Source organism: Phoenix dactylifera, unplaced genomic scaffold (genome assembly GCF_009389715.1).
Source record: "Phoenix dactylifera cultivar Barhee BC4 unplaced genomic scaffold, palm_55x_up_171113_PBpolish2nd_filt_p 000532F, whole genome shotgun sequence".
In the NCBI taxonomy this organism is placed as follows: Eukaryota; Viridiplantae; Streptophyta; class Magnoliopsida; order Arecales; family Arecaceae; genus Phoenix; species Phoenix dactylifera.
The window spans coordinates 131860-144119 of record NW_024067941.1 but is presented as its reverse complement, the minus strand read 5'-3'; the positions used below and the strand labels follow the sequence as shown (position 1 = coordinate 144119).

The 12260-nt window shown below is 39.6% G+C and overlaps 1 protein-coding gene across 3 annotated transcripts in view; it reads right to left on the bottom strand.

Moving 5' to 3' along the window:
• Positions 1 to 12260, bottom strand: part of LOC103696980 (protein EXECUTER 1, chloroplastic) — a 32550-nt gene that overhangs the window by 3426 nt on the left and 16864 nt on the right. For 2 of the 3 annotated variants that reach the window (XR_602490.4, XM_008778725.4), the window contains exons 6-8: positions 11532 to 12239; positions 7569 to 7689; positions 7237 to 7406 (exon numbers count right to left, since the gene is read on the bottom strand). Coding sequence is in view for 2 of the 3 variants with exons in the window: in XM_008778725.4 (XP_008776947.1) it covers positions 7237 to 7406; positions 7569 to 7689; positions 11532 to 12239 (999 nt within the window). In the remaining variant the exon portion in view is untranslated. The remainder of the gene's footprint in view (positions 1 to 7236; positions 7407 to 7568; positions 7690 to 11531; positions 12240 to 12260) is intronic. The other variant, XM_008778726.4, reaches the window with a different exon arrangement.

Sequence of the window (12260 nt, the reverse complement as noted above, 5' to 3'; positions counted from 1 at the left end):
AACTTAATGTAACAGATAAGGAAGGGCCCACTTGGTATTGCTTTTGATTTTTGTATCTGTTTTCAATAAGTCCAAGAAGAAAAATGAACTAGACTGTACAACATGTACGACAAAACCCTTCTGTTTTTTTTTTCATTTTTAATTGTTTGTAAAGTCTTTGGATCTTTCTCTACCACTTCCCCATTGTCTAGCATTTGTCCTCCACTTCCTTAAAGACCCCTCACTCCCTTGCCCAACCCCCTGATCTCAAGAACTTGGTCATTCAGCCTTCCTTCTTCTACACCTTAATCCAGGACCTCTCCGGTCTCTAGAAGTCCCTCATCCAGTGGATCGAACCCCACCAATACTCTCCAACTTCCTCAGATAGACGAACCAAGTTGTCACCATTGAGTCCTTATTGTTACCAGCCACATGTCAGTGCCATCTGACTCTAGGTTGACATGTAGCAAAAGGTTCTCTCACTTAACAACTTTACCTTTGCCTTTGCTCTCAAAGGACTATGCTAAACTCCTGAACCACAACATCTTCTTAAAGATCCACAATTATGTTTTGAATGCAAGGATCGAGTCAAAGGTGTTTGTTAAGATTAATGCTCTAAACTCGTCGATTTGACCGCACCATTTCGGCACATAAATCTTGAATCACAATTTGACTCCATGTCAACTCCGATCGGGGTATGAAGAAACTATGGTTGAGATAACAGGAAATAGATGGAACCTTGTCCACCTCTTTCAAAGGTCAAAACCTTCCTCACCTGTAACCTTGACTCTAATCCACCTTCCTCATGGCTCTTCACTCCATGGCCACCTTCTAGCAAAGACCCGTGCTATCCTCTCTCCTCCATCATCTTTTAGACATCAAGGCCACCATCATTATTTCTCCTTCCTTTGCTTCTCAAATGTCAAACCACCACATCCATCCTTCCCTTCATATCACTCATGTCTCCCTCTCCTGACATGGAGTTCTTGACGTCATCCATCACTCCATTCCAATCACAAGCTCCAAGATTCAACCTCAATTGCCGCTCGACCTAGGCTGCCCTAGCCACCGAGATTCCGAGCAGATGAAACCCGTAGAGAAGAGATATTAAGCTAGGGTTTTTTCCCCTTTTCTTTCATTCCATCACATTCGAGTTGATTCACACAGTTTATTGTGCTGTCTCGACCAGCGATTCGAACAATCAAACAACTCAGGTCATCAGTTCCAATGTGTTTGTAAATACTTCACATTTTCATATGGCCCAACATGTAATTGCTCTTCGATGATTGTTTGAGCAAGTCGATCTGGTGCACCCACCTGGCTCTCTAAACACTAGTTAAGAATAGTCTAATCTATCATATGTCAGTGTGGCAGTTCATAGCTTGGTTGATGAATTGATGTGGTAAATGTCATGTAGTTCACCACTATCACTAGCAGGTATATAGGTCAAGGAAGATTGGAATACAATAAGTTTTAAAGGTTTTTGGAGATGGATTTGATGCTGGATAGTTTCACTCTCGCCATGGTCTAGATGCCCTATTCCGAATTAAGGGTCTGAAATATTGGGGAACAGATATATTAGTACATGAAACATGTACGAAATATGCTTATGAAACATTAAGGATGTTTTTGTTGCTATTTAGCTCATAGATTTGTAAATGAAATGTGAAAACATGGAGAAAGATCAAAGTATTTTTAATGGATGGCTGAGAAGGATGTCATGTTTGGGGAGAGGGGTACATCTTCTAAACCTTCATAGAGTTTGGAAGAGATTTACTTGAATCACATGATGCTTTATTTGGAAGCGAAGCCACTAGTGTCAGTCAAAGGCACCATCGAGCATGGGAAAGTGACCTATCACCGGCAATGAGAACATGGCATGTTTGGACAAGTGTAAGGGGACGATGGTGGCACACGCCTACTTTGGGAGCCAGCTGGTATTGGTGTCACCATTTATGACAGCATTGGTAGCAGAGTTAAAGACAAGAGGGGAGATGCTGGTTTGATGCATGAAGAGGGACACGCCAATGCCAACACATTTTAACAAGTGGGTTGCAGAATGAACAAAAAAGAAGATAGAATGGCAATTTAAAGGAATTTAGGCTCAATTCCTCTTTAAAATTTGACTCATTTTTAAAGTTTAGTGCATAATGAGTCACAAGATTAGGAAAGCATGAAGTACTTTACAATCATAATCTTGGCAAAATAATTACAACTAAATGATCCTACTGTTTAGCAAAATGCCACTCCTTTTGTCAACTTAATTCTATTTCTAACCCTTTACTCAACTGAACACCTTTTGCAAAAGACACTAAAAATTTCTTAATTTCATTCCCCATTAAAGAAACCCATATAGTAGAAAGCACTTGAATATACAATTATAGATTCTAATGATCAATCATGGTTGCACTCAAAATAGGACCACTTTAACCAACCAAGGAAATAACTTAATACCAACCCCAAGAGTAGCACAGTTTTAAGAAATTAAGTACTTAGACTTACATTTAGGACTCTTATTGGTGCAAGTGCCGCTCACTTTTCTTCATATAGTCTTATATTTGATAGATTGTCATCTGAAACATTTTTATTCCCCCAAGAAATTTTCGCTCTCCACATGATGATTGGACCTCTGATTATAAATAGACGTTTGATAGTGTTTAAAATTAATGATTGCTTCATATCCATGATGATCAATTAATTCATATGATGACCTAATTAAATGATCAGTTCCTAATGTACCAAATTAATTTTGCTTTTGATTAGAGGATACATGATGGATAGTGCTTAGATCATGGAACCCATTGTGATGAACTTTTTGATTAGTGGATTTATGATGATGGGTTCTTTGATTGAAAATCAACTCCTTCTCCACTACGTTTGACATTAAATAAGCCCCTTCGAATGTGATCTTGATTTTATATCACGGGCACCAGCCCAAGTGCCTTTACTATTAAAAAAGTGAGGGAAAACCGATATGCATGCATGCACGCAAGCACACCTAAACACATGGCCACAAAAGTTTTTGAATGTTTCATGCATGGTTTCAAATCTTGGTGGGACATCCCATAGGATGCCAAGATGGACACCATCCCAAGTGTTGGGATGGACCATCTGCCATTTTCCCAGCATCCCGATTGGCGTGTCCTAGGACATCCTCCATCCCAAATGTCTTGAAGGGGAAGGATGGTGGTATATCCCATTCCACAAAAAAACTAGGATGACCTCGTCCCATGGGATTTGAAACTTTGGTTGCATATGAGAACTATACCATGCATGCTAGTTTTCACATATGGGCACCATCCTCCCAACCCACCCACCCACCCACTTTGACCTTTTACAAGTTTGCAAGAGGCTGGCCATGTAACCATGCCACACACTAGTCCAATGCTAGCATGGTACACGGCATGCCATATGGCAGAAACCACCATATGCTTGTGTTTAACTCGTAACTGCAAACATACATGCAAGCAGAAACTCTACCATTCTATATACTCATTTCTATTGCTAACCTATTATTCAAGCTAACACCTTTCCATAACAAGAGATAAACAAAAAATAATCCCTAAATCATAAAATATACAATTTCCACAAAAACTCATATTGAATCAGACAAGTGGATCCAATGCACATTTATGATGATCGATGACTAAAGTCAGAACCCTAAATAATGTTTGCACAACTCCGAGACCAACACAAGGGAGGGAGGGAGAGGGAGAGGGAGGGGGGCTGGCACGTGGGCAGCAGACGGAGGCCGGCACCTGGGCAGCAGGCGGAGGCCATGGTTGTTCCCCTGTTTCGTTAGAAACAGACGTCCGACTACTAAAAAATTTCGCGATCGGCACATCGCTTGCCGGCTTCACTTAAAAATCGCAAAATTATGATTTACCGACTTTACTTAAAAATTGCGAAATATTTCAGCGGTCGGATTCAAAACAGAGGAACAACCGCGGCCTCCGCCTGCTGCCCGGACGTCGGCCTCCACCACCCTCTGTCGGCCTCCCTCCCTCTCCCCCCTTCTCTCTCTCTTTTTCTCTCTCCTGCCTCCTCTATCGTGGCACGGGCCCATACCAACTCGTATCGCCGGACAACCAGTACAGTGCTCGATACCGGCATAGCAAGCCATGGTCTCAAAGAATATAGCATGACACACTCAAAATTTGGACATAGGTCATTGCTAAATGTCTTGCATGTACATCATATGCATATAAATGAATATTTAGTAAAAAATACACATATAGATACCTAGTCACATATATGTATGTATATCATATGCATATAAATGAATATTTAGTAAAAAATACACATATAGATACCTAGTCACATATTTGCATAACTATAAACATGCATACATCTAAATACATTTAGTAAAATATGTAAATTGAGTTATTAAAGAAGACTTATATGAAACTGATGTTTTAAATACTGGTCTGAAACCGTGCTATTTTTCCATCAAGACAGTTTGAAAAATTATCGATATCAACCGATATGGCCAGTACAGTACCACCACTATGGACTAGTAAAGATCTTTGTGGCCAGTACGTATTGGTATAGCTATTTCAGCATTTCAACACCCCTATCGATGTAAATTTGTGCTTAGAGAGGTACGGTATGAGCCATAACATCCAATTTCGGTAGTTTTTGAAACCATGTGAAAAATTTAAAATGCATTCTTATGAAACACTATAGTCCCCTCTCGTGTGGCACTCTTCCCGACATGCAAAGGCACACATGTAACAGCATACAATCATGCCATGTGCCTATAAGACATTGGCAGATCTATAAGGATAGACCCTTTAATGTTCTCTATTTACAGGATGCTTTATGACACAATTACCATGCTAAACCCAGGCCTCATAGGCACAGCTTATGACACTTTGACATTATAGAAGCAAAACCATTCATATCCCAACTACTTAATTCAATGCATTAGGTGGAAATGATTTCATGATTTGTACATCAATTACAAAAAATACCTTAACTCTAAAAACTTAAGAAAACATTAATAAAACTGAACCAACATTAGATTACTACCGAGAAACACAAATTAAGATTCTATAATGACTAATTGACCTTAAGCAAGCTCCCAAGAGGGCCCCACATCATCCAATCAAGGAATGCCAAACCGATTTGTATAGCCCGATTCAGGCCAAACCGAGCCAACCCGGTCTCTGACCGGGTCGGTTCAGGCATATAAAACGGACTGGTTCCCAGTTCCGTTTCTTTTTGGCCAGGACTCAGTGCGAACCGGTCGGTTTGCACCAAGTCCAGTTAGATTTGCCACAGTGCGCGCACGTTGTGGCATTTTTTACGACTGGTTTGGACCAGTTCGGTCCGGTCTGAACCGGCACCGGGTGCCAACCGGTATGGATCCCGGTACCGGTTCGGCAATCCTTGCATCCAACATATTCCAAATCCAAGCTTGAGCATTAGAACCAGTCTTAGGCCGCCATTTATAGGTCTTCTATGGGTGCTACCAACGTCCTCCATCAAGGTTGTTTGATCTTCCACGGCAATTTTAGAATCTTGATGATTTCCTTCTATGTATGTCTTGATTGCAACAAATTTCATGCAAATTTCTTTCAGTTATATGATCATTTTCTCCTTTTGCTCTTCTTTCACTTGTTTAACTGCAATGCTCTCCTTGTCTTCCTCAACCTCCCTTCCAAATTGACAATTTATTAGATGCTAAAAATATTGTTGTCCTCTCTTTTATGTCTTCTTCATGCACCTGACGTGAGCTGTCAGTGATGCAACACTTTGCTTTTCATGTCTTGAGGTTGTAAACATCGCTGAGGTATGCATTTTCTGTACACATGCAAATATCCTAACTTGGAATTTTTGTGATTTAATCTGCTCATAATTTCTTCTCGAACAATGGTAATTAAAAGCTTGCAAAGGTTCTATCATTGTATCAAGTTTATCATGCATGCTAATCAACAAGTCAACTTATTGTCCTAGTGTCAAAAGGCCCCTGTCAATTTCATCCCAGCACAATCCTCGATGACTGTACATGGTGGGTAACCTAGGATCAGATGCCGAACTGATGTAGGACAGTCAAGGGAAGAGATCTATTAGAGTTTGGAAACAGGCGAAAACCAAAAAGGCTAGAAAATTGAGTTCAGTCCAGAGTTTTGATCTAGACTGAATTATGGAAGTTGGAATATTGATGCAAAATTGATAGTAAATGCTATTGATGAATCCACCTAATATGAACTTACGTCTTCATTGGGGAATGCATAGGGTTTGGATGTGCTTAGAGATAGATTTAAGGCATTGCTGTCCACCAGAAATCAGATCTGGGTTTCATATCTATGAACTAGCATGGTAAGTCGCATGAAGGAAAGAGAATCTAACCCAAGGATTTGGGATTAAAGTTTAAGTGACAAACTGAAATCTAAATAAAGAAATAAAGGGTTTCAAAGGGGCTCCTAGACAACTATTCTATGCAGTATATTTATGACTGGATTGCTGGTTCTCTAGGTATCAAGAACAGCAATTTGGGAGCAATAGAGAATAAAGGAAAACAGAAATAAATCTAAAGAAAAAAAAAGGAACTAAAAGAAAACACAGACTATCATGAAGAACAAATATTAAGATAAAAGATGATACTGGACTCACTCCAGGACCTAGGAATCACACCTAGGGGCTCTTCTCACACCAGATCCATGCCTCAAAAGATATCAAATTCAGGAGCCACTAATTTGTGCATAAAGTTCACTCCACAAAACATAATATGTTCATATATCATTTAAGGCCCTTTATATAACCAAAAAAAAAAAAACTGATTCAACTATACTTCAAAAACCCCAAAACTGCCCTTGATAAGGCACTGCTATTGTTCACAGTGCCATGAACAGCAACAATACAGTAAATCGACCCCATAACTAAAACTGAAAGTAACTAAAAATCTAAACATAAAATACAGAAATTCATAACTAAAATGAGATCTAATTGAAACCCCAAGCCACAGACTGGTCACGCATTATTGCACGAACTTGGATCTCCATTAGTGAATGTACCCATTGTAACATCTCTCTTGCATCCAGAAAAGATTGCTATCAGTATGAATGCTAAGAACTCAATTAATTTATGGATTATACAAAACGAGTTCATTTCTGAAAATATCAAGCTTCCAGTACCTTCTGAAAATATATAAAAGCTGGCATAGTCTCAGAATATAGAATACCATATCTAATGCTAATATGCTCTGTAAAATTTAATGTTAAAGATAGTTGTAGAAACAAGGAAAAGGGATACCTGACCAGCTGGTACAGAAAGATCCCCAGTTAATTTGATGGCTTCAACATATTCATAAAATTCCAAATTCGCTTGCTTCTGAGTTGCAGGATCCTCTTGCCATTGACCAAACTTACGTTTCAAATGGAGGATTTCAGAGGTGTACATTCCATGAGCTCCAACATAAAGGCCTAAAATGAGAATTAATAATGAAAACTGATTATGATTTACCAATGAAACCCAGACGTCTAGATGAAACAGAAGAACACAAGAACAAGAACTTGGTAATATAATCATCATATTGCTAGAAGTTTAAATTTAAACCAATCAGTGTTGATTTTACAGTGATATACCAGTAAGGGGATCTGAAGTTGCTGGTATCTCAATACGGTTGAAGAGTGTTGGTCCTAACAAAGGCTGATGATTCTGGCGATTAGCTGCAAAACTGATTAATTCTCCAATGTCTCTAAGCACCTGCATAATGAATTCAAAGAAACAAAAAGCTTTATTTATATCTGTGAGTACAAAGTTTCTAGTTTCACTAAAAACATTCAGCTAGCTGGAACAAATCTTGTGCATGGTTTAACTAAAGTTCACCGAACCGCCCCGAACCCCTCCCCCCCCCCCAAATTCGGGACGTACCGAACCGGGCAGTTGGAGCCGTTTGAAGCGGTACCGGTGCAAAGTGCCTGATTCATACCAACACAGGGTGATTTGGGCTCCACATTCCCACGCCCCCACAACTTCAACAATTGAGAGGGAGGCTCTTAGAAGGCCTCTTATGCCTTCTCAGCCCCTCTTTCTCTCATTTTTTAAAAAAATCCAGAAAAATCCCCCAGAACACTGGATTTCACTGATTTCAAACTGGAATGAAGCTCAAATTAGATAAAATACCTCTCCCCCACCTCTTTTCAAGCTTCTTCTTTGGTTTAGTGGCTGAAAATCAGCAAAAAGAATGGAAAAATAAGAGTGGTCATGCTAAAATTCACGATGTACGGATGATCTACACAATCCCACCAAAATCATAAATTTTCATTAACTCTATAGCTTTTAAACTAAAAAAATATTTCCAGAATAGAAATTAAAAAAATAAAATAAATGTCAAAAAAAGTCCATAAAATTAGTATCATGATTAGGGGTATGCATGATACTTTCTATCAAAATTTGGTGTTAATTTATTTAAATTTGGGCATGATCATGCACATCGTCGCATAAACCCAAATTTGAATAAATTTGAAAAATAAGTGGTGTTTTGTGCATACCCACAGGCTAAGAAAAATAGATGCAACATCCTTGGTAGGATGCTACATGGGAGGTCAAATTAATTTTTCAAATATTTTATATTTAAAAAATAATTTCTAAATAAATAATAAAAAATATATAAATAATAAAAATATAAAAATTTAGTATTATGTATGGATAATTCAGATGTATTTTCTGAAGTAGAAAACTAATTTTTTGCATTAAAAAAAATTGACTATTTTTAAAAATAATTAAATACATGCGAGATAAAAATATATGTAGCATTCTTATTAGGATTCTATATTATTCCGAATTAAAACAAATTTTCTAAATATTTTCCTATTTAATGTTAATTTATTAATTAAAATTTAATTAAAATATAATTAAAATTTATTCAATGAATTGTAGAAATTGTAAAAAAATTTGTCTTACATGTAGATAATGTATACTGTTGTTTCTAGGCTAATTTGAATGTGTTCTGCAAACATGCGGGAATGGATCCACATAAAAGGACCAAAAGCATGACATTGGTTGGGATCATAGAATCATGCTCTTAGGCTTGCACCACTGTAGGTGCAAATGGTGCAACATAGAGTTCAAAAAAGGAGAGGTTGCCAAGTTGAAATAGTATCTAAGTAGTGGTTTTCTGTATCCATATGTCGAAAATACCTGCTAAAAGTCTGGCAGCTTATGAAGCACTTTGTCGATTTCAAGGCGGCCAAGCAAAAGACTGCAAAGAAGAGTGTAGAGGTGGAATGTTGGGCAATATAGCCACCATCGTATCCCTCTAGGTATTTGGAAGGCACTGAGGAGTCCATACCCTATGATGAGGAGTAGATTCAAGCTGCCGTTCAGGCAAGCCTAAATGACCAATCGTAGTGGGACAAGATTGCTCGTCATAGGGCTCAGTTTTTAGGTTGGGCCTTCTCAATACAAGTCAAGCTCTAGTTCTGAAGCCGTCAGGGTAGATCCAGAGTTTAGGACAACCCTCTCAATTAGAGAGGCCGTCGGTAGAGGCGGCAGCCAGTTAGCATCGATGTTTGGGACCTTTGGCAGTAGAAATGGGAAAAAGGCCTCTAGGGAGATTCCTGTAGGGGCACTATTCATGATCTAGATCTATATGCCTTTCTAAGCAGAGATTTGAAGCAATAGAAGATACAAATTATACTACTCAAGGATAAGAAAGACATGTAGAGAGCTATTGCATCATGGTTCTACTTTAGCATAACCCAGTTAATTCGACAGACAACACATACTATCAATTTGTCATCGCCTTCATATAAAGCGTTGTACTGGGTGTGGATCTATCAGGGGATATCTACAATGATCTATTGGACAACAATCAAGAGAAGTTGCAAAAATGGATAGCCTTTTAGCCAAATAAATGGGACACGTATGGATTGACTACGATGTATAATGATTGGATAGGTCCTAGCAGGCAGTGCATAATGAACCTTCTGATATACTGTAATATGAAAACCTTCTTCTACAAGTAGATGCTTCCGATCAGGTGCATGATGATTAAGACATCCTCATATTGACGGAGAAGGTGCTTGATCAGGTAGGAGAGCAAGTGGTCATACAAGTGGTCACCGATAATGGTCCACAATACAAGACTGCCGAGGAGATCTTGACAGACAGACGACCATATATTCTGCACCCCATGTGTTGTACATTGCATTGATCTCATATTGATGAACATTGGGAGATTTGCAAAGTGAAGCAGGTCGCACGGTCGGCCTAGTTCATCACACAATTCATCTACAACCACACATGGGTATTTGTTTTGATGAGAAAGTGCACAGGGAATGACATCTTGACGCCAACAGTCACACGATTTGCGATAAATTACATTGCAGAGCTACGTCAAATGTTTGTCAGTGTCAAATGACAAGTCACCAGGTATGCCCGAATCAGCACTTAGAGTAGTTAGGTGGAGGCAAGCAAGGCAGTACCGAAACTGGCATTCATGCCAGTTGGCCAGCAGGATGGTACAATATGCCACCATGTCGTGCCGTCCTAACGTGAACCGACAAGAAAAATTGGAAGGAAGGGGAAGAGGGAGGAGAGAGGAAAAAAGAGACTTGAGAGGGAGAGGGCGGTGGCCGAAACAGAAGTGAGGGAGGGGGGGAGAAAGGGCTTTCAAAGCCCTCTCTCCATGCATCGAAATAGGGGCTTCTACCCCTTTTCATATTTTTTTTGAACTTTTTAAGTGAAGTCCACAGCAACCTCCAACTTCACTTCAAAAATTTCAAAAAAAAAAGAAAATATTAAGTGAACCATCCTGAGGTTGTTAGGTCTATATCGAACTGAACCAACACCAAATCGTGACGGTTCAATTTATTGGGCTACTTCAGTTTATAAATCTCCTCGCCCATGCTTCGATGGTTCGGATCTTCAAGAGCCTTCAAAGGCTCTCTTGCTCACTCTTTCTCTCCCCCCTCTTTGACGCTGGGTACAATCAATCACCCTCGAGGTAGGCCTTTCCAACTCTCTCTCTCTCCCTCCTTCCATCTACCCCTCCATCGGATGCTTGCTTGCTTGCTCGCTCTCACCCTCCCCTCTTCAATGCCACGATGGCGTTAGCCTCCCTCAAGCAAAGATTCCCCTCTCTCTCTCCCCCCTTGCCCCATCGGACCCTCACTCTCTCTCTCTCCCCTTCTTTGACGTAGCGACACCATTAGTCGCACTCAAGTTAAGCCTCCCCCCCTCCCTCCCTCCCTCCTCTCTCACTCTCTTCCTCCCTCTCCTTCTCCCTCTTCCTCCCCATGGTTCGGTACACCCCGGCTAGGTACGGTATGTACCAGAACCAATTGCTGGCCAGCACGAGCCCTAGTACTGGCATAGCAAACTTTGAATGAGACCATGATAAACAACAAAAAAGCACTCACCATCTTCTATAGAATTTGACAAATAAAGTATTGTGTTATCTTTAACAGTTATCAGAATGGCATTTACAAATTTTATTGGAAAGTAGTAGTAGTTTTGGAGGAAAAAACAAAGTAGTAACAGTGGTAGACTAAGTAGGATTAGTAGTAGTAGTAATAGTAGAACAAGAAAATGAAGACACCAACCTTCATGGTTACCTTCTCTTTGCTAAGGATGACTTTGGCAAGATCAGACATAACAAGATTAGCACTCAGCTGTGATGAATGTGGAGCAACTTTTTTCCCTGAAGCCTGTCCTTTCTTATTAGTAACAAATTCCCTCTCATCATGCTCTGGAACAAAGGAAAATGATATGTGATTCTTTTTCTCTAGCCTAGCTGGCATGCGGAAAAGATCTTCTGGAGGCACATCAGCATGCAGCTTTTGCATGAGACCCTCAATTACAATTTTTACTGGCATGGTGTTTTTCTCTTCAGAAAAATTGTTAGGTGCATCTCCAGCATTCATTTCTGTCTCTTCCATGTCACTGTCAGATTTAATGTCTTCGGGCTCTAAACTGTCTAACTCTTCATCATGTCCATCATCCTCTTCCTCTATTATCTCTTCAATAACTTTAGCAATCAAATCTCTGTCTACCCTCCCTGGAGCAACTACCTTTAAGACCTTGACCTTGACACCAGGAATAATATCTTGCAAAATGTTCTGTATACTGGTTAGCTCATCAGTCACATCAGAGTCATCATCCCCCTTCTCAAGTGATTCTATGTCCTCACTATATATACCATTTTGTCCTTCAGCTGAACTGTCTGATGGGTTTAGGCTGCTAATTTCATTTTTTATCCCACGCTTATGTAAGCCTCCAGAATCGTCACCATTCTGTTTCAAATACACTGCCTGAAAAGCAATTATTCTCAT